Below are 23,788 nucleotides of genomic sequence, written 5' to 3'. Positions count from 1 at the left end.
AATTTTGCTTTGGTATCTGAATTAATTTATTAATAATGACAATTCACTTGTCTTACAGGAAGGGTGCACTGTATGTAAGGGCTAAAGCACAGGTCTGAGATTCAAGAGATTTGGATTCAATTTCTGACTCAGCCATAAATATGCAGAATGGCTGTGAGCAAATCATAATCTCTGTTCCTCAGTTTTCCCATTTGTAAAATGAGAAAATTTATTTCCACATCAGGTGTGGTGTTAGTACAGGTGAGTCACATCATACACGCATTTAATTTACGCAAATTCAACTATACACGCTCGACAAAAAAAAAAAAGAAAAAGAACAAGATACTTGTAAATAGTGCAGGCGATTCTGCCCACCATTCCACTCAATGAGTGTATGCCCCGGAGTGAGCATGAGATGAGAGAAGTGAATCTGCTGTTCCCTCAGTCGGTCTCAGTTCCTGCATGCCTCTCATAGTGTGAGCATCTCGCACTGAGTGTGATTCTAGTGTTTAAAGATACTGTACATATTTTTCATACAACATAAAATTTCAATACAACATGCCCCTAAACGCAAGCCAACTACTTCATCTGGTGCTCAACTGAAGAAACAGTGATCTGTTCCAATGCTGGAGGAAAAACTGGCTGTGCTGAACTTATTGAGAGATGGTATGTTGGTCTCCAACATGGTGCGTAAATATGGCCACAGCGAATCTAGCATCCGTGCCATCAAGATTCAAGAGAGAGAAATTCATCAAGCCGTGGCATCAAGTGCTCCAAAAACTGCTAAGTTGACAAGCCAGGTGCGTGATAAGACTTTAGTGAAGACTGAAAAGGCATTAAACTTATGGCTGGAAGACATGAACCGTAAATGTGTGCCTATCAATGGCAACACATTGCAAGAAAAGGCTCTTAGCCTCTATGTGCTGTTCAAACCTCCCGCTGAAGAAGGATAGCCTTCTGATGAGAAGGAATTCAAAGCCAGCCAAGGTTGGCTTAACAGTTTTAGGAACTGCTTCAACCTCAAAAACATGCAGACGACTGGTGAAGCTGCATCTGCAACGAAGAGGCAACAAAAGCCTACCCCGAACAATTAAAGAAAATCATAGAAGAAAAGAGCTATCTTCCGGAACAAGTTTTTAATGCTGACGAGACTGGGCTCTTCTGGGGAAAAAGAAAAAAAATGCCCAACTGCACTTACAGTTCAAAATCAGAAGTACAAGCCCCTGGCTTCAAAGCAGCTAAAGACTGTGTGACTGTGTTGTTTTGTGGCAATGCGGCTGGGCATTTAATAAAGCCCGGCTTGCTCTACAGGGCTGCAAATCTCTGTGCCCTAAAAGGCAAGAACAAAAATCTCCTGCCTGCATTCTGGCAATCAAATAAAAAGGCTTGGGTGATGGCAGCATTATTTCTGGATTGTTTCCACAAGTGTTTCATTCTGGAGGTCAAGCGGTACCTTGAAGAGAAAGGACTTGACTTTAAAGTGTTGCTGATCGTAGACAATGCTCCTGGCCACCCTGTGGCACTCCGGTTTGCGTATAACGACGTTGAAGTCGTCTTTCTCCCCCCCCAATACCACCTCCAGCCTCTTGACCAAGGAGTGATTTGCTGTTTCAAGGACACGTACACGAGGCTTACATTCTCACGGATACATAGCGCTATGGATGTTGATCCCAATCTTAATGTGATGGAGAGTTGGAAGTCCTTCACCATTGCCAATTGCATCACTTATATTAAATAGGCAATGGATGCAATCAAGCCTGAAACAGCCAACACATGTGGGCGAAAACTCTGGAAAGAATGTGTGAATGATTTTAAGGATTTCCCAACCATTGACAAAGAAGTGAAATGCATTGTTCAGGTGGCCAGGCAAGTGGGTGGTGATGGCTTCGTTGACATCTTTGAGGAGGAAATTGAAGAATTAATTGAGAGCCATAGAGAAACATTAAGTAACGAAGACTTAGAGGAACTGATAATCATCTACAGAAGACGAAGATGATGATGACAAACAGGAAGAGCCAGCAAGTTGGAATCTTCATAAATTTGCTGAAGTGTTCCAAGGAGCAAAATACTGGAATGATTTAATTTCGGAATACGATCCCTCTGTGGAATGAAGCCTCAAAATCACAAGTAGTATTACGGACAATTTGAGACCATATCAAGAAATGTTTGAGCAGCTCAAGAGACAACAGCGACAGTTGCTGATCACCATGTTTTTCAAGGAAAAACAACCAGCAGCAAATGAGCCTATGCAATCAACTTCTCAAGCTGAACCAGAGCCAACCACTTCGTCTACAACTAGCTCTCCATCACCCAAGCTCTCCGTCACCTGGATTGACATCAAGCAGTGATGACCCCTGTAATTACCCCTCTATAATTAAAAATACAGTACTGTAAAATTATATTTTGCATATCTACTCTTTATTATATACTGTACATTACTGTAGACATTATACATTTATACATATTACTGTACAGGAATGTATACACAAACCATGTACAGTATACTGTATTTTATGGGCGATTTAAGGGATTTTCAAGGGTAATTTGACTATACGTGATTTTCGCCTTACGTGCTGACTTTAGAACCTAATCCCCACGTAAGATCCGACTCCACTGTATCTGGTTGGTTTGAGATCAACAGATGGAAAGTGGTATAGAAGGGCAAACTATTAAAGCCTAAGTACATTTCGTTACTGTTACTTTTCTCTTCAGAGCTACTGAACTTCGATGTCTTCACAGTTACAACTGTGCCTGTTGAACTTGCAATGCATTCTCATCCAGAACTGACTACTGTCCAGCTTCTTTTGGGATATTTTGATGTGCTGGATTTTTCCTATTTTCTGGTAGCTCATACTTGGATCAATAATGGTTACTAGTCTTTTAATAGCCATTTGATAACTGAGAAACTCTATGTACCCTAGTTTCTGCTGGCATTAGAATTTGGTTCTATAACAGTTATCTAAAAACAGAGAAACCACTTTTCTTCATTGCTCTCTGCGTTTACCTGTGACGCACACAACTTTCCTGTCATGTCAAGCAAACATAAACCTCTGTAGTGTCAGCTTTTGTTGTTTAATTCTCCACTTTAAATTATTTTTTAAAATTACCCATAAAAATAATTGTATATACAGTAGATGTGTAAGCAGTGAATACACTGTCAATTAAAATTACTGTGACATATGCAATGAGTGGTGTCTCTGCTAGGACCTATCCTTTCACTTGCTGGCCACATTGCCTTTCTGTGGTATGGGAAAAGACAAAGCAACCCAAACTTGGGAATGAGAGGTTCTGTGAAGAAGGGGTCCCTGTAGGGAGAAAAGGCAATGCACACTTAAGGCAGTTTACATACCTGTATTGATGTGGTTCCATGATCTCCATTTACTTTGACGCTATTCACTATTTGTTTTAATGATTCTACAGTTTTTCCCCCCACATTTAGCAATAGGCTGAATATTAAACTTTCCAGAATAAAAATCTTACACAGTAAAGTCAATTCCTATCTTTTTCACCGAACAATTTTCTTCCTCAGCTAAGACGAGAGAAGATTGACCTTGAAAATACATTGGAACAAGAACAAGAAGCACTAGTGAATCGTCTCTGGAAGAGGATGGATAAACTTGAAGCAGAGAAACGGTTTGTCTTGTCATGTGTTCATTATTATAGATACACCATTTAATACTTCATTTTTCAGTCGCAACAGGCTTGTTTGATCTGCCAAAGGCATAGAAGTTACAGCATTTCAAAAGTTACTTGTTTACAAGAGACAATGTATCACATACTTGGCTGCTTAAATTTCCTAAAAAGTAGTAGTACAAGAAACAAGGGAACTGGGAAACCAGGGAGGAACTTGCAAACTTGCTCTCTTACTATTTGCTGATAGGCTGATTTTAATGCTATTTTAAAAGGTGACCTGCAAAGAAAATAACTGGGCTTGTACCCTTTCTTTGCTGCTTTATCTTGTATAAAGAAGTCTTGAAAGTGTTTTGTTTTTTCTTTTCTGCTTGTTTATCCCATAAGAAAGTCAGGTCCCTTGTAGCCTGGAAGACTGACTTAAGGATGAGTAAAATTGTGATATCACAAGAATGAAGAGAGAACTGAGTAATTTGGGAGAAGATATTTTTCATCATTTTTTTTTAAACTTTGTTTTGTCTTTTAACAGCTTTTTAATTTCAGTGATGAATCTTTAACCAAAGGCTCTCTTAAAATAATGTTATACAATCTTTCCCTGCTGTAAGGGTGTTACAGCTCACATTTAATATTCTTGAGACCTCCCAGAGGTTCTTCAGCAAAAGTAGGGACACTCAGGTTTGACATTCCTGATATATTCATGATTTAAAAAAAATTCAAAAAATCTTTTAGACCCTCATAATACATCATAGAAAATCAAAAAAGGGCATAAGTTTATAAGCTCTTAGGGCCAGGGACTCTTCTGTTACACAGCTGTACAGCATCCACCTCAATGAGGCCTTTGATTATTGATTGGGCCTCTGGGAAGTTCTGCAATACAAGTAGTAAGGAAAAAGCCCAGGGTTTAAAAATACCATTGAAAGTAGTTTACATTTGTCCTTATAGTTCTGTCTTGAATGGTAGCCCGCTTAATGGGAAATGCTCTAAAAAACCATATCTCTCATACCAGTGTCAAAAGCTCTGTGAAGAATGGGCCCCTATCTAGGGCTTATGCTGTCTTATCCCTGTGTTCAGCTTCAGCTGCATAGTTTCCTGTTTGACTTTGCCCAGTGTGTGTCTAATAGAGAACAATTTCATATTTTCATGCTGGCAGATTCCTCTCTACCTTGACTTCAAGAACCTTTATGTAGCACATCATTCTATTGCAGAGCTCACTTTATACGAAAAGCATATTGTGCCTGAAACCCTAATAATTAAGACAGATTCCAGGTATTTAAATTTAGGCTTCCTGTAATTTGAAACCCTAGCTATAGAAATACGATGTGAAATACTTTTCTGTGCAGGGATACTAAATAGAATACCTATTTTGGAAACGGTGTCTAGTTTACTTTTCTCCAACACAGTCTGTGAATGCATATATTCAGTAGATCAATAGTGCCGGGAAAAAGTGTTAATGTACACTTTATGAATGTTGCTGTGCTCTGATCTCTTATCTTTGAGGAAAGAGTTCTTTATCAAATAGCACAAATATAAATGTACCACAAGAGTTGGCCTTGAATTTGCTGAGAAGTTACTTAAGAGAATTAGGAGGGGATTAATATAAATCCAAAGTAGTTAAATGTGTAGTACATAAAATTAATAATGGAACAAGGCTATAAATGTTTTATATCTTGTTTCTGCCCCTGTAAATTCAGTTTCCTTTTTAACTCTCTATTTTGACAGTTACTTAAATGAAATACTTCTTGAAATTTGGGTATACAGTGGGTATAATTGAGGCTTTCATGAAGCTATTTCACTGAGGTTTACAAAAACTATTCATTTTCAAAATAGTATGCATTTACTATTAGAAACACTTTGACAGTACCAGCATCTGAACACTTAAATTTCAAAAGAGCGAACAGGTGGCATTTGACAAAATAAACTTTACATTCATTAATAAAACTTAAGCATACTATTAAAACATAATTGGAGCAAGTGGGTACACCTATTACAATGTTACTATTTCTAAGTATATGGATCTTATCTTTCAGAAATACAATTAACAGCTAGATTATTTTTAATTCAGAATTTTGCAGGAGAAGTTAGACCAGCCAGTCTCTGCTCCACCATCACCCCGAGACATATCAATGGAAATAGATTCCCCAGAAAATATGATGCGACATATCAGATTTTTAAAGAATGAAGTAGAGAGGTTAAAGAAACAACTAAGAGCTGCACAGTTACAACGTAAGTAAACTTTCTTTGGCTATAAATGGAGTCTGTAGCTAACAATTTACTGAAATGCACCTAAAGGAATTTCTACATATTTTTAATTTTAGTTGGTACTGAAATTTATTAGCTGTTTGAACTGCACCAACCTTGAGAGCAGAGAAGATACTCTTCACTTTCTGTTCTCATCCATTTAAAATTTAAAGGTAGATGACAAAACTTAATATTCAGATTGAAGTTTGACTAGGCCATTGTGATTAAATCCTTTACTGTTGTGAAAAATGTTGTTTGATCTTGTACTACGAATAGTCAGTCCTCTACTTTGCATTTCATTTGAAAGATAGGAATTCCAGCAACACAGCTGCTCCAAAACCATGCTGGAGCATAAGCTCTGAAGGGGAAGGTGTTACCTGTCCCTTCCTGTGGTCTACAGAATACAACATTTTAACTTCGTCCCTCCATTATAAATCTTACGAAGTTCTCATTTTTAAGTTGATCAGTGCTAACAACTTTGTGTAAGATGTTGACTCTAGTAGCTAGAGTAAGGCGCATAGTCTCTCAGTTGGTATATAATTTCTTTTGGTAATTGGATTGACAGTCATCTCCCTCCCACCGTATGCTAGTCTTGGCAGACTAACTGGAGTATTGCTATGCAGTTTTTGGAGCAATAACGTTTTGCAGAGATAATGGCCTTCTTTACAGACAGACGAGTGCTCTTGGACAGAGGCTTTGTGTACAGGTTTGGGATATTAGTCGTGCATGCCAGATAAAGAAGATAAGGAGTGTTAGTCTTGCCAAACTCTCCAATATAGCCTTCACTTATAGAACTTCACAGTGAAAACAAGGCCTTTAATACTGAATACTTCATGTGCAAATGCTAGGGTGATTAATTTAAACTTGAAGCACTCTTCATTATTTTGCTGTTTCTTTCCTTATTGTATCTTTGATTTACAGTAAAATTTTCAAAAACACCTACGTTCTTATTCGAGTGATTGCTCATGTCCATTCCGACAGGTGTGCGCACATCGTGTGCATGATCGTCAGAAGGTTTTTTCCCTAGCGGTACCTGTTGTGTCGGCTGTGGAGCCCCCTGGAGTGGTGCCTTCATGGCTGTGTATATAGGTCCCTGCCGATCCGCCACTTGCTCAGCTCCTTCTGACTGCCAGTGACAGTCGTTGGAGCAGCTCAGTCTCTTGCATTCGCAAATGCCTACCTAGTGGTTCCCTTTTCTTTCTTGTAAATAGCTTCATAGAGTTATAGTTACAGTAGTTTGTAGTTTCATAGTAAGCTAAGCTTGCTTTGCGGGGTCCCGCCCTCCTCTAGTTTTCCCCAGACACCAGTGGATGCCTCAGTCCCAGGGGTTTAAGTCATGCAAGAGGTGTGGGAAACCTGTCCCCAGAGGCGATCCGATCCGCACACTGCTTATCTTTAGTGCCTGGGAGAAGGTCATCAGACAGTCAAGTGCTCAATTTGCAGGAGCTTTAGACCCAGGATTAAGAGGGAGCCTATTGTTTGAAGCTCCTCCTCATGGAGTTGGGAACTGCGGCCAATGGGAGCTGCGGGGGCAGTGCCTGTGGGTGGAGGCAGCAGGGAGTGCCCCCCTGGTAAGCACCATCCCTTACCCTAATCCCCAGCCCTGAGGCCCCTACACCCAAACTCCTGCTGCTGGGGAGTGGGGAGGCCCGAGACTGCACCAGTAGCAACCGGTATGCCTGGCCCAGGAGCTGCCCAAGCTGCTCAGGAGCCTTAAACATAAGTAATCATTATGAATGCCAAAAAATCCAGATATTTTCAGAATCAAGATGTGCACCGTAAACCTGGTCACCTCTTAAAATTAAAGGGCAATTCAAAATATGATGTATCATACCCACAAAGTGGAAGTCTTTGTCATATGTTCCTTTTTACTAAAATAGAGCATCCCAAAATATTTTATAGTCTGTCTTACACTTAGTTTTGATCATTTTTATTCAATCATTGAAGATAATCAGTGATGCTAGCACACTTAACTAACATTAGCTGACTTAGTTTAAAAACACAAACTTAAATGCCCACTTACTTAAATGCAGCTATTTGAAGTAAAGACTAACTCACTTGGTGACGTTTAATATTGACGGACATCCTGCTGGTTAATCTCCAGGATTAAATCTCTTTAATTGAAGGCATGCTGGGGAATAGTCATGAAACAGCCGTTTAATAAAAGTTGTTTAAATGTTTGTTTTCTCCAGAGTATGGCTGTGTACTGATCTTTCTCTTCCACCTGTTCTATAATTCTAAGGAAAATCATCTTGGGGAGTAGTAATTTGCAGTGGTTTTTAGAGAAGAAAACCCTTTACACTTATTTCTGTCATTATATTTGGTTGATCAGTGTACACTGTATTCTACAAATTTTGAATATCCTAATTTTAAACTAAACATTAAAATGAATATAGTAAATCTTAAAAATGATAAAATATTTGAAAAGAAAATAAGCCTTGCTCTGAAATTTTAGATCCTTCCATTTGTAGAATGTAAGTCCATATAAATATGAAATTTCAATTTTACAGTAGGGCAAATCTCTGTTCATGTTTCTTCCTACAAGTCTGATTTGGTTAATGATATTTTGAAGCTTTCAGTATTTTTCAGATCTGTTCAGTTAAGAGAAAAAAAAAGGGGGAGGGGGGGTAAAAGGACCAAGCAAGCTTAATTTCATAGTTCACCAAGTAGCCATCAGTTAGTAACTAATTTTGATCACTACCAACTTCAAAACAGACTTTGAAGTAGTGATTTAGAGATGAAAGACTATTGAATTACCAATTGCCTGAGCCATCCTCTCTTGCAATATTTGAAATGTTTGGGTAAAGAAAGTTACATTCAAAATACTTGCATATACATTAAACTGAGTTTAATCAAGAGCTATCAAATTTGGAATTTCAGATTCAGAGAAGATGGCACAATATTTAGAGGAGGAACGTCATATGAGAGAAGAGAATTTAAGGCTCCAAAGAAAACTGCAGAGGGAGATGGAGCGAAGAGAAGCTCTATGCAGACAACTGTCAGAAAGTGAATCCAGCTTAGAAATGGATGATGAAAGGTTTGTGGTCTCAAACATTAAGATCTGTGTCCTCTGTATGTATAAATACTAAAATAACAACACCCAACCTCTTATATTGATATTTCTACCTATCAACTCTGAAAGTGAGCTGATCTACAATAATGCAAAGAATTTCAACAGAATATATTCTAAGCATATCCTTTTTAGGAGTGTGATTTAATTCTTGCAGGGCTGGTTTAGGTTTACCGTGAGCTGGAGAATAGTTATACTTGAAGATTGGGGAGAGCTTTTACAACCAACATATGCATATAGATTTAAATAATATAAATATGTAAACTTGAGAGACAGACTAATTACGTGGTAACTTTGTTCTGGACATAAATTCACAAATGAAGTGTTTTCCTGAGTCGAGCAGCCTACAGCACCCTTAACCTATGCAAATTGTAATTTGTAAGATGTATAATGTTGCAAGTTCTAGTGTTCTGCCAGTCCCAAGAGGACCATATATGCAACATTAGATACCAAAATTAGGATTAGGCACCCTGAGAACTCTTAATTGAGATGTTCTTGCTGTACTGGGCATAGTACCAGAATTACAAGATTCTGGGGGTTTTTCCTATTAAAAAAAAAAAAGTTGCATGACTTGCATGGACATTACAGGTGGCTGGTTTTTGTGTCTTAAATAGAAACAGTTGATATCTTACTGCAGTCTTGCATCATAATGTCATGGGAGAACCTTAAAGCTTGTCCTAAAACATCTTTCCTTCAAAGGCTAATACTTCGGTTTCTTCCTGGGCTCTACCTTATGCCAGTATTGATATAGTTTTATTGCACTGTTTCACATTATACTAGCTGTATGAGGGCACCTGAAATAGGGTAATTTATAAATTGGAATTCTACTAATCCTGAAAGAAGAAGTTCTTAGGGAGTTCGTATATTCTGGTATTAAAAATAACTAACCTGAGCTTTCACATAACTTATAATAAAACAAAACGTTAGATATTTTGTTTCAAAGACTAGATTAGAAGGTTAAAGGCAATATTTGCATTTGTTTTTTTCCTGGCAGATTCAGCAAGCAACATCTAGCAGTAGCACGAAGTGTATCACCGTTGTGATTCAATTAGCTTTTTCTAAAAGACAACCTAAATTAAACATACACTTCAGTAATGTCTGTAATTGTTTGCATCTACTTTTCCATTATCCTTGTTTTATGGGTTAATATCTCAGTTTAAATAGAAAAGTGGCATACCGTTTCAGCTTAGATGTGATTTTTATATGGAAGAGATTAAATACTGTAGCACTTCTAGTTGGTCAAAATCCAAATTTAGATTAGCAGTTCTTTGTCCATTGTTTGGACAAAAAGCGTATAATATTTCAAAGTTAAACTTTTGCTTAATTAAGTGCTCACTAATTTTAGTACTCATAGTAACAAAAATCTGAAAAGGGTACATGCAAAAATGTTGACTAAATTAACGTTCTCCTCTAAAACACTTTATTGCACCACTGATGGTAATGCATAGACAAGACAAGGTCCCTGACTTGGATGAGGCCAGTTTCAATTGCAAATTAAGCCAGTATTTGAACTCAAGTCTTCAGAAGTGAAAGGTTAATGTTAATCCAGGCACCGTCGAATTATTCAAAAGTGGCTGGTTCTATGCTAACCTGATACGTATATTTTAGAATGTGAGATTAATGCTGCGGAAAATCATTTAAAACGTATTGGGGTTTGAAAAAATTAATCTAATTGTTCTTTACCTTCTTCTGTTAGATATTTTAATGAGATGTCTGCACAAGGATTAAGACCTCGCACTGTGTCCAGTCCAATCCCGTATACACCTTCACCAAGTTCTAGCAGACCTATATCACCTGGTAAATATATAATCCTATATAAACCAGTTTCTGGTAAACTTTTGTATGCATCACGTAAAAATGTGCCATAGTATTACATTTGCTTAAATAGCCTATTAAAGCTTACCTGGAAAAAAGTAAATCAAATGAAAGAGTAATTTTGCCTTAAAACTTTTTCAAGTACGTGAATATTTTTACATATTTTGATTAGAACAAATTTTGATATAATGCAGCATGTTTTTTAGAATGTCCAGACTACACCATAATTGTCCATTAAAGGTCAATTATTAAGTGGTTAGCATCTGAAGTTGTATTTTTCTAAAAGTGTGAGTACACAAATTCTCTTACGGGTTGTGCAGTTTTAGTATCTTCCTGGAGTTATGGGGATATACTAATAAGGCTACTAATGCACTCTGAACAAGAACATCTTTGAGGGATTCACTCACTAATCTAGAACATATTGAATAAGTTTGGCTCTCCCCAAAATGAGATCTCTTTCCATTTCTCTTTTAATAGACTAGTATAAGAGTTGAATGGAATGTACATGTACAGATCTCTGCCAGTCAAAACAATTGGTATAAGAAATTAGGATTTCTAATCTTTCTAATACTGATATTCAAGAATTATAACCAAAAAAAGCTAATTAAAAATGTTCTGAGTTGTATATTGTTCTGGCTGAGACCCTCTCCTCTAATTTCAGAGGACAGTGGATGAATTGCCACTGAATTTAGATACTTTGATTCTTACATTTTAATCCAAAAACTAATAATTATTTACTCTTAATTTTATATTCTGTTTAAAGCATTTATATTTGGGCATAAGGGGTCCTGAAAGGTGCAAGTTATGGCTATTTCATGTTGATCAAGAATTCTTTAGTATATAATGAGACACATTCTGCATGGCCTAGTCTCAAGTTGACCCATGGAGCTCAGTGGGACCATTAATGTGACTAGGGTAAGAGGAATTTGATCCACAATGGGGCATTAGTGTGAAATGGGACACAAACACATTAATATATAGGTCTACTAGAATACATAGGACTTGTCTAAATTCTGGGGTTTAATGCCACCTTTTAAAAATGTTTCCAAATGCTTCTGTTCCATACTGGTGAAATTATAAGTAAACATTAAAGCTAACTTTATTCAAATGACATGATACCAAGTTAGAAATATGCAATGTGATTTTTGGGCTTGTTTTCTGATTCTTAATGGTCCAGATTTCTTGCATCTCAGTGGTTTCAAACACATTACCAGGAAAATGGTAGGTGTTTCACTTCTTGGTGTATAACTTGATATATATTATGATTCTGAAAATGAATTACAGAAGCATAATTATGTTGGAACAACCAGCTTCATGCGTTCATACATGTTCATGATAATCTAACGTCTTTCATTGTGGAATGTAGTTACAATCTTCTGTAAGGGCTGAGTTTGGGGAGTGGGAGCAAAGAACTTTATTATGTGTAACACTCGGCCTCAGACATGTTTCTTGCACATGACATGGTCACGTGTTGCTCCTACCCAGGGACTGTTGGTGGGTGAGGATGCTGGTGCTACTGCCACCAGGGAATGGTAGTGGCCAGGCTACTCATACCAGAACTTTCCTTATTCTGACCTGTGCCTTTTGGTGCTTTTCTGAAGACCTATCCTAGCCTGGCAGCAAAACCCCCTTGCTCCCATAGCTCAGCTCTACTGCTCTACCATAGTCATATTGGCTATAGCAGCACTCGCTGCACCTGACAGACTTGTCATAGACTCTCTCAGAAGCAGTAGATCTCTAACTATTCCTTCACCTAAACTTAGAGTGGTGGTGCAGATTTGCTTTCCTGGTGCATCATTCCCAGATCAGAACTGTGATACTACTGATAAATCTATTAACTGCCCCTATCAAAGGGACCTTGAGTGTCTCAGCAGCAGGGAATGTTGCAACACAATGGTAAAGTTAACTGTAAAACAAAACTAAAATCCTTTAACTGGTGTTTAGTTCCAGTGGAGCTACCTGGTTTAATAAAGTATGTTTTATGTAGAAATACTCCAGACTATCATTTTGATGATTCACTTATCCTAGTGTCCTTCCCATCTTGTAAATTAAACTAATATTCCAAAATACTGTAAAGCTTCAAACCTGAAAAATATAGGCAGCATATTTTTAAATGGACTAACGAGGTGGGGAATCTGACATAATCAACTCAGAGTGTGTGAAATATAATATAATGGGAGATGAAGCAAACAGTGGAGAGAACTTCATGTCACAGGCACTGTAATAAGACACAAAACCAAATGTATCCAACTCCAAAGATATCTGGTCATATAAAACATCTGTATGTCTTGCAGTGATTCCTTTAGAAAATGATGTAATTGAATTTGTGGAAAAGTAGTTTGAAACTATCTAATGCCATAAATTCATGGATTTGCACCTTAATCCATCACACTTAATGAGTGAGATTCTCACTCCTTCTCTTTTATGTTGGATAATGGGGCCAGAATGGTGTACAGAAGCTTTAAAATCTCCAGCTCCAGCTGAGAGAGAATTTCTCTGGTGCAGGACCAGAGGAAGTAGCCACAGACTGACTTCTGAGGATCTCTCTGTAAGTTGAGGTGTGTCAGGGCTGCGGAACACAGCGCTGCAATTTAAATTTGGTCCCCAAAGCAGTCCAAAATCAAGAGGACACAAAGGTGGTTTAAAGCCAACTTTGCCCCTCACTTCACTTCTTGGACATACAATGTCCTGAAATGTCACCCAGGGAGACTGATTTTAGAATGAAGCTGAACTGTGCTAGTACTCAACAAGAAGTAGAAGTGGGTGGCAACCTAGGCAGCAGTGGCCATGAGATGGTTGAGTTCAGGATCCTCACAAAAGGAAGAAAGGAGAGTAGCAAAATACAGACCCTGGACTTTAGAAAAGCAGACTTAGACTCCCTTAGGGAACTGATGGGCAGGATCCCCTGGGAAGCTAATACGAGGGGGCAAAGAGTCCAGGAGAGCTGGCTGTATTTTAAAGAAGCCTTGTTAAGGGCGCAGGAAGAAACCATCCTGAAGTGCAGAAAGAATAGCAAATATGGCAGGCGACCAGCTTGGCTTAACAGTGAAATCTTCGGTGAGTTTAAACTCACAAAGGAAGCTTACAAGAAGTGGAAATTTGGACAGATGACTGGGGAGGAGTATAAAAATATTGCTAGAGCATGCAGGGGTATAATCAAAAAGGCCAAGGCTCGATTGGAGTTGCAGCTAGCAAGGGATGTGAAGGGTAACAAGAAGGGTTTCTACAGGTATCTTTAGCAACAAGAAGGTGGTCAGGGAAAGTGTGGGACCCTTACTGAATGGGGGAGGCAACATAGTGACAGATGATGTGAAAAAAGCTGAAGTACTCAATGCTTTTTTTGCCTCAGCCTTCACAGACAAGATCAGCTCCCAGACTGCTGCACTGGGCAACACAGTATGGGGAGGAGGTGAGTGATCAAAGAACAGGTTAAGAACTATTTAGAAAAGCTGGACGTGCACAAGTCCATGGGTCCAGATCTAATGCATCCAAGGGTGCTGAGGGAGTTTGCTGATGTGATTGCAGTCATTGGCCATTATCTTTGAAAATTTGTAGTGATCAGGGGAGGTCCCAGACAATTGGAAAAAGGCCAATATAGTGCTCATATTTTAAAAAGGGAAGAAAGAGAACCTGGGGACCTACAGACCGGTCAGCCTCACTTCAGTCCCCAGCAAAATCATGGAGCAGGTCCTCAAGGAATCCATTTTGAAGCACTTGGAGGAGAGGAAGGTGATCAGGAACAGTCAACATGGATTCACCAAGGCCAAGTCATGCCTGACCAACCTGATTGCCTTCTATGATGAGATAACTGGCTTTGTGGATATGGGGAAAGTGGTGGATGTGATATATCTTGACTTTAGCAAAGCTTTTGATGCGGTCTCCGACAGTATTCTTGCCAGCAAGTTAAAAAGGTATGGATTCGATGAATGGACTATAAGGGCGATAGAAAGCTGGATAGATTGTCGGGCTCAACGGGTAGTAATCAACTGCTCGATTTTTAGTTGGCAGCTGGTATCAGGCAGAGTACCTCAGGAGTTGGTCCTGGGGCCAGTTTTGTTCAACATCTTTATTAATGATCTGGATGATGGGCTTAATTGCACCCTCAGCAAATTCGCAGATGACACTAAACTGGGGGGGAGGTAGATACGCTGGAGGGTAGGATAGGGTCCAGAGTGACCTACACAAATTAGAGGATTGGAGAGAGTCCAGTGGAGGGCAACAAAAATGATTAGGGGGCTGGGGCACGTAATTTATGAGGAGAGGCTGAGGGAACTGGGGTTATTTAGTCTGCAGAAGAGAAGAGTGACGGGGAATTTGATAACAGCTTTCAACTACCTGAAGGGGGGTATCAAAGAGGATGGAGCTAGGCTGTTCTCAGTGGTGGCAGATGACAGAACAAGAAGCAATGGTTTCAAGTTACAGTGGGGGAGGTATTGGTTGGATATTAGGAAACTCTATTTCACTAGAAGGGTGGTGAAGCACTGGAATGGGTTACCTTGGGAGGTGGTAGAATCTCCATCCTTAGAGGTTTTTAAGGTCCAGCTTGACAAAGCCTTGGCTGGGATGATTTAGTTAGTGTTGGTCCTGCTTTGAGCAGGGGATTTGACTAGGTGACCTCCTGAGGTCTCTTCCAACCCTAATATTCTATGATAATACTTTAAAAAAAAAAAAAAAAGTTAGGTGCAAATTATTTATTCTGTCAGATCAGTAAATGGAATATTAAGCAGGAAATATCAACTGTTACTCATAAATCACTTAAACTAATCTAATCAGGAATAATTCTGCTGAAGTTATAGGAGTTGCCACTGATGTGCAACTGGCAAGAGATCAGAATTGCTCTTAGTTAAGACATCCAAGGTAATTATAATGCTGGTTTCCCTGTGCAGCTCTACTGGTTACGTGAGGCTTGATTTTTTTTTTTCTTCAAATTTTCTTATCAAACACTAGTACAAAAGTAAACATAAGTCAGCTAAGGATAAACCCAGATGCTGGTCTATAATACTCAATAGTGCTGGATTCTGTTAATAGTGGCAAAGATGTGGAGCCTGTTAAATTCAAACAGACTTAATTGTTTCAGTTGGAGTGGATTCTTCATGCTGTTATACAAATATAATGGACAGTTAGAAGTTTTTGTCAGATGCCTGTTTTTTTTTAAAGTGGTTGGCTTCTAATACCAAACAGTTGAGAACAGTTGTTGCATATCCAACAGATATGTCTGTCTGGAAGCAATAGGGAGAGTTAAAGATTTTAGGAGATCTCTGTTTTGAGAAGTGCGTTTTTCATAAGGTTTAAGGTCTGAACTTCAGAAGCACTGAGGAACTGCAGTTCCCATTAATTCAGTTAGTCTAGGTACAAAGCACTTTTGAAAATCAGACACCTGATATTTAGCTAGAAGTAACATTTATTTAAATTTCTTGGGGTTTATTTAAGCTCAGAAAACAAGACCTTTGGGAAATTTGTTAACCAACGTATTTTAACTGACACCTAGCGTATGCATGGCAAGTCCTGTTTAAAAGTACATTAGCAGTCAGTCAACCATAAGGTAGTCACTTTAACATGACTTACCCCATCTGCACTAGGTAAAAAGTCATGTTTTAAAGCATGTTACTTAATATGTTTTCAAACACAGCATATTTTCCTAATCTAGACAAACCCTTAGGAAAAATATTAAAAGTAATGACCTTTTTTCAAAGCTGTGGATATTTTTTCTGGGTTCCTGACTTAAATGTACAATTATCAGTTTCTTAACCTTGTCTTTGTTTTAAAATAAACTTTGTACTTACTATTATTTGCAGTAGGAATGTTAATGTCTCTTTTGCTTTAATAATATTAGGTCTATCATATGCAAGTCACACAGTTGGTTTTACACCGCCAACTTCACTGACTAGAGCCGGAATGTCTTATTACAACTCCCCAGGCCTTCATGTGCAACATATGGGACCGTCCCATGGAATTACAGTGAGTATTAAAAACTAGTAAATTTTCTTTTGAATTAAAATGTTAGTTATTTGTCTTTAACCCATTTTTAAAAATGCAAACGTTTGATTTTGTTTCCTTGCTCTAAGATGTCTGTTGCCTTCTTCAGTCCTGATTACCTCTCTACATTGAGAAATTGATTCTTAGTAGAAAATCTTTTCTTTCTGCAAGAGAGTGAAACATGTTGTCCCCTTAAAGACAGTAATAGGTTTCACCCTATGGATCTGCAGGCAAGGTGTGAGACGTGATGTTCTAACCTACCCCCCGTGTCGCAGGAAGTAAATACGTTACTTTCATTTTTCTCCTAGTCTCCACCACATCTGACGGATGAGTCATCTGAGGTTGCTCCAAGTTCAGGTTTTCTTCAAGATGACACACAATGCTACCACCGTGTCACTGTAACAGGCAGCTAATTATTATTTACTTTTTTTTGTTTTCCAGTGAGAATAGCAATATATTAAACATTTGTTAGGATATTACACAACATCTTTCACCTGGAATCATTTTTTATTTCTATTGAGTTTAATGTACTTAACTCAATCAAGTTTTTTCTAGGGCTGTTGATTAATCGCAGTTAACTCATGTGATTAACTAAAAAAAATTAATCGTGATAAAAAAATTAATCTGTTTTAATTCTACTGTTAAATAGAATACCAATTGAAATTTATTAAATATTTTGAGTGTTTTTCTATATTTTCATATATATTGTATTCTGTGTTGTAATTGAAATCAAAGTGTATATTATTTTTGCTTACAAATATTTGCACTGTAAAAATGATAAACAAAATAAATAGTATTTTTCAGTTCCTCACACAAGTACCGTAGTGCAATCTCTTTGTCATGAAAGTGCAACTTACAAATGTAGATTTTTTTTTGTTTTTTGTTTTGGGTATGTAACTGCATTCAAATATAAAACAATGTACAATTTTAGATCCTGCAAATCCACTCAGTCCTACTTCTTGTTTAGCCAATCGCTCAGACAAACAAGTTTGTTTACATTTACATGCTGCCCTCTTCTTATTTACAATGTCACCAGAAAGTGAGAACAGGCATTTTCATGGCACTTTTATAGCCGGCACTGCAAGGTATTTACATACCAGTTATGCTAAACATTCGTATGCCCATTCATGCTTCTGCCACCATTCCAGAGGACATGCTTCCATGCTGATGACGCTCATTGAAAAAATAAGCGTTAATTAAATTTATGACTGAATGTCTTGAGGGGAGAATTGTATGTCCCCTGCTCTGTTTTTACCCACATTCTGCCACATATTTTCTGTTATAACAGTCTTGGATGATGACCCAGCACATGTTGTTCATTTTAAGAACACTTTCACTGCAGATTTCAGAAAACGCAAAGAAGGTACCAATGTGAGATTTCAGAAGATAGCTATAGCACTTAACCCAAGGTTTAAGAATCTGAAGTGCTTTCCAAAATCTGAAAGGGACCAGGTGTGGAGCTTGCTTTCAGAAGCCTTAAAAGAGCAACACTCCGATGCGGAAACTGCAGAACCCGAACCACCAAAAAAGAAAATGAACCATCTGCTGGTGGCATCTGACTCGTATAATGAAAATGAACATGTGTCGGTCTGCACTGCTTTGGATGGTTATCGAGCAGAACCCGTCATCAGCATGGACGCAGGTCTTCTGGAATGGTGGTTGAAGCGTGAAGGGACGTGAATCTTTAGCACATATGGCACATAAATACCTTGCAATGTTGGCTAAAAAAGTGCCATGCGAAGGCATGTTCTCGCTTTCAGGTGACATTGTAAACAAGAAGCGGGTAGCATTATCTTCTGCAAATATAAACAAACTTGTTTGTCTGAGCGATTGGTTAAACAAGAAGTAGGACTGAGTGGACTTGCAGGATCTAAAATTGTACATTGTTTTATTTTTCAACGTAGTTATTTTTTGTACATAATTCTACATCTGTAAGTTCAACTTTCATGATACAGACTGCACTACAGTACTTGTATTAGGTGAATTGAAAAATACTATTTCTTTTGTTTTTTACAATGCAAATACTTGTAATCAAAAATAAATATTAAGTGAGTACTGTACACTTTGTATTCTGTGTTGTATTTGAAATCAGTATATTTGAAAATGTAGAAAACATCCAAAAATATTTAAATAAATGGTATTCTATTATTGTTTAACAGTGCGATTAATCATGATTTTTTTAATCGTGCGATTAATCAGAATTAATTTTTTTAGTCGCTTGACAGCCCAAATACTCATTGAGTTTATAAAGCAAACAAAACTGAAACATTAGTACTTTGGCAAGATAGCTTATGGCTGATGTATCAAACAGGAAGTGCTATTCAGTATATTCTGAATAAGTACAGCAATATGCAAACAATCTTCTGCAAAGTGTTTCTTTATGCCAGTGTCCTCTGATACAAAACCTTGTTTCAGTAGATTTTTATAGAAAGGCACAAATATAGCAGTAGATTTGTCAAACCTTTTCTAAAAAAAACTTCTTACGACAGAAATCTATCTGGAGTATAATTACACTAGAATATGCTAAAATGTGGACTTTCGTAGGTTAACTGTTAATATTAATTTCCACAATTGTTAAGGCCTACAACTATACCACATGTAGCTCTGATCTCATAGGTGGAGGCAGCATGGTCCAGTGGATAGGGTACCAGAGTAGGAGTCAACTTGGGTTCTGTTCCTAGCTCTGAGCTGACTCTGAGCTAGTTGCATAACTTCTTTGTGCCTCTGAAAAAATGGGGACTAATAATGTCTACCCACTTTGAGAGAGACTGATTGTAAAAAAGGTATTAAGACAAAAAGCTGGATGCTGCAGGAAATGGTGTTGATTAATAGGCACATGGCTCTCTGACTTTAGCGTCTACTGAACCCAGGTTCCACCTTGGTATTAGAGGTTCACTCATGCTAGAGGTGCTTTACAAGCAGAAGCCCAGACCAATTAGTTTTCAGAAATCCCATGGCCTTTTTCTCATAGTGTTAGTCAAATTTGTTGTTTACATTTATACTGCAAAGTAGGTGTCCTGGCCAAATTCTAATTTGGAGAATTTTATGCCTACCTAAAAGGCACTTCAGTTGGAAAAGCAACCTTCTTAATAAACAATCAAGTTGCTAAGCTGTATATCTGTTGTAGAATTGTTTCCTGGTTTCTTTCCCAAAGGGTGGCTATTTTTTCTTGTTTGGTTATGTCAGGGGGAGGGGCATTTTGGAGTTCTTAAGGATCTGACTTAATATACAGTTGTTACTGTTGCTATTTGCTTCATAGCTGCTGCAGTTTTGAAGATATTTTGGTTTGTCTTACGTTTTTATATTGCTAATTTTACAATCGTGCTTCCTCTACTCTGAAAAAATATCAAAGTGGGTGTCAGATCTTCTTGCTTTGAAGAATATGTTCACATCTTACTGTTCTTGAGAAAGGGCGTGCTGAAGACTATTACAAATCTGCAATTTCTTTGGAGACAGTTCTGTTAGTTACTGTTTATTTACAGAGCCCAAAGGGATGTACTCACCATTTTTATAATGCTTGCCTCATAAAGAACAGCTTGATTTGTGCTTCCATGAGGCTTCATTTTCAGATACAATCTTTTTACAGTCATTTGGAATTTTCCTATGCCAGTTTAGGTATGCACTGTCACTTTTTAACTCCACATGCTGATAATGTTAAGTCGTGCTTATTAGCACCTGCTGCTATGTTGTGGTCAAGCATAGATAGTTATTGTATCTGAGCTTCTTCCTCTATTCTTCTTTCTAGGTACCTATTTGCCATTAAGTGTTTTGAGGACTACACTTAAGAAGGAATAATCAATTGCACAAATACAATATGAGAAAAGATTGCCTAGGCAGGAATAGTGCAGACAAGGATCAGGGGTTTATAGTGGATCACAAGCTAAACATGGGCCAACAGTGTAATGCTGCTGCAAAAAAAGCGAACATGGTTCTGGGATGTATTAGCAAAAGTGTTGTAAGCAAGTAATTCTTCTCCTCTACTCAGCACTCAGGCCTCAACTGGAGAATTATGCCCAGGTCTGGGAACCACACTTCAGAAAAGATGTGGACAAGTTGGAGAAAGTCCAGAGGAGAGCAACAAAAATGATTAAAGGTCTAGAAAATGCGACCTATGAGGAAGGATAGAAAAAATTGGGTTTGTTTAGTCTGGAGAAGAGAAGACTGAGGGAGAACATAAGAGTCTTCAGTTACATAAAAGGTTGCTATAAAGAGGAGGGTGATAAGTTGTTCTCCTTAACCACTGAGGCCAGGACAAGAAGCAATGGGCTTAAATTGCAGCAAGGGAGGCTTAGGTTGGACATTGACAAACTTTCTAGCTTTCAGGGTCATTAAGCACTGAAAGAAATTACCTAGGGATGTTGGGGAATCTCCATCATCAGAGGTTTTTTAAGAACAGGTTAGAACAGACATCGGATAGCGATGATCTAGATAATGCTTGGTCCTGCCTCAGTGCAGGGGACTGGACTAGATGACCTATTGCGATCCCTTCTCATCCTACATTTCTATTTCTGTTTTATTTCTCCCCTACTGGCTTAGAGGAGTGGGCATTTTTTTTATCTCAAAAATGGTTCCAGTGTGCTATGCTAGTACATTTCAAAGTTACGTCAAATTCAGAATTTGTCTTGATAACTATTTACCTAAAGCTGTATTGTGATCCTTTTTAATATTTTGGACTTGATCCTTCCATTTAATTTGGTATTTTGAATTTTGCCTTTAAACAATGTGTTAATGATGAGTCTGTGAGAGGACTTCTTGATATCCGCAAAAGCGTCTAAAAAACGTATACATGTTCAACATGATTTCAATATTTGTTCTGCAGAGGCCTTCACCACGAAGAAGTAACAGCCCTGACAAATTTAAACGTCCCACTCCTCCTCCTTCTCCAAACACGCAGACCCCAGTCCAGCCTCCACCTCCACCACCACCACCTGTGCAGCCTACAGTCCAATCAACAGCATCGCAGTCAGCCACTTTTCAGCATTCAGTGCATCCCTCTTCTCAGCCTTAGTGCATGTGCTCAGCAGTCTGTATTCAGAGTTGGACTCATAAGATGGAGCGGTTTACTAAACGCCAAAGGCTTACCTGGCATATTTGGATTTGACTTACTTGCACTGAGGTTATATAGGCTTCACTGTTAATTGTGTTGTAAACATTTGTCTAAAAATGCAGCCAGTGTTGTGGGTCTACAACACTAACTTAACAAAATTTTCCATCAGTGTTTACTTGAACTACATGTATGTCCATTCTCTGGCTGGAACATTTGCTACTCTCTTTGGTAATACGGCATTATGTCGTTTTGCTTGGCTCCAAAGCTTCATTTTCCTGGCTTTTAGGTTTGTAAAATTAAAGGGATATCTTTTTATATTCTTTTCATGACAATTTGCATAAAATTACAGGCATGATGGGCTATATTATAAATTCCTAAATATTAACAGTGTTTACCAAGCATATGGTAAATCAGCACTACATTTCAGTAATCTGAAGATACAGCTTTTAGTGCAAAAGTGAAAGTCAGACATGTTAATCAGTGCCCTAGACTATATTGTATCACCTAATAAATAAGCTTAATACAGGTTCAGTATTCAACACACATGACACATTAATACTTTTTCCTATTTTAAAAAATAAAACCAAAACCTCAAATGTATGGTGCAGTCTGAAGTTAAATGTGGGTAATCTAACTTGTCAAAGTATATGGAATGTACAAGTCATGACCTTAAGATTTGATTGTCTAATTTATCATTTACGTTAACTTGTAAGCTGTCCATACTGTGTGTTCTGTCACAGTGAACTTCTATAAGTGTGGTCCTGCCAGCAAGTTACTGGTGGCTGATTAAAGTGTGCTTTGATTTCTGCTGCAGAAGGCAATGTGATTGTAGAGAACAGCTGATTTTTTTTTCTTGTTGAAATATATTAATTGTGATTTCCCCTAAAACAAAGTTTGAACAACTATTTTAAATGTTCAAAAGACTATTAGAGAATATGGTATAAGATGAATATTATAGGAATATATTGGCATAACAGCCAAAAATGTTGTATTGCTTGGTAGAAACAAAACAGAGTACAGAGAAAGTAGCACAACATGGCACTAATGAATGCTTATTTAGCAGCCTAAGCCGGTACAATGTATAAAGAAATGTATTCTGAATACATTCTTTCCATTCATTTAGCACAAATAAATTGTTTGGTTTCACTTTGCAGTGGAACAGAGTGTCACTTTTTTCTTTGATACTAGCATCTTACCTAGTTTTATTTTTAAGTTCTCATTGGCTAGGTTTATATAATACTGATATTTTTAAGTGGTTTACCTCCTATATTTGTATATGTGGGCCAAGGAAAAAATTACTAGAAAATGTGTATTTGAGAATATGTATCTGGTTCTAAGGAGAACAGAACATTACCTTATTTGTTTGCAAAAGCTTTTTGACACGCCTGACACTTCATTGAGCGCGTTCTTAAGAAGAAAAAATAGAAATTTGGATATTTACTAACACTTCTACATACATTTACATATTTGCCATTCAACAACTATGTAAGAATTGCAGAGTGAAAATGGTAATCAATGATAGTATTCAAAATATCAGGTAGAAATGTTTTAAAATGTTCAGTTAAGGTCAAAGCAAAAGTGGAATTTCTTCAATATAGCTATGTAGTTTCAGATCTTAAAAAGAGTTTAGAAAAATGTGTGTGTATAAATAGTATGTTACACTGGTTAAGCCAACATGAGATCAAGTGCATTATTAAATTCCACTAGTTAGGTTGTACCTTTCTGGTAAAATGACACCGTCAAGGCTGTGACAGGCCTAAAATCTGACCTATGCTCCTATCTGGAATTTTTCAACTTTTTCTTTTTCTAACCACCTTTTCAACCTCCTCCCTTCCGATCATGAAGCTCAGTAAACTGCTTGTATACAAATTGTCTGGCATAGAACATGCTCCCTGTTTTAAGTCTCAGTTGTGAGCGTTTTATTAAATAGAACTTCTGAAGCAGTTGCAGGATTGTATTGGAAAAATTACAGGAAGTCAAAAGTTACATTCCTGATGGGACTAGTGGCACAATAGGGTCAATATGTAGATTTC

The 23,788-nt window shown here is 37.8% G+C and overlaps 1 protein-coding gene and 1 long non-coding RNA gene across 7 annotated transcripts in view; one reads left to right on the top strand and one right to left on the bottom strand.

The window, feature by feature from the left end:
* CCDC6 (coiled-coil domain containing 6) overlaps positions 1 to 22,914 on the top strand; it is a 63,760-nt gene extending 40,846 nt beyond the window's left edge. The window contains exons 4-9 of the mRNA XM_073353393.2: positions 3,509 to 3,612; positions 5,672 to 5,832; positions 8,728 to 8,884; positions 10,614 to 10,714; positions 16,566 to 16,690; positions 21,528 to 22,914. Coding sequence (XP_073209494.1) covers positions 3,509 to 3,612; positions 5,672 to 5,832; positions 8,728 to 8,884; positions 10,614 to 10,714; positions 16,566 to 16,690; positions 21,528 to 21,716 — 837 coding nt within the window. The 3' untranslated portion in view covers positions 21,717 to 22,914. The remainder of the gene's footprint in view (positions 1 to 3,508; positions 3,613 to 5,671; positions 5,833 to 8,727; positions 8,885 to 10,613; positions 10,715 to 16,565; positions 16,691 to 21,527) is intronic.
* Positions 1 to 23,788, bottom strand: part of LOC140914770 (uncharacterized) — a 74,571-nt gene that overhangs the window by 15,375 nt on the left and 35,408 nt on the right. The gene's annotated exons all lie outside the window — the stretch shown is intronic.

This window comes from Lepidochelys kempii, chromosome 7, assembly GCF_965140285.1.
Source record: "Lepidochelys kempii isolate rLepKem1 chromosome 7, rLepKem1.hap1, whole genome shotgun sequence".
NCBI lineage: Eukaryota > Metazoa > Chordata > Testudines > Cheloniidae > Lepidochelys > Lepidochelys kempii.
This window is presented reverse-complemented; position numbering and strand designations above follow the sequence as displayed.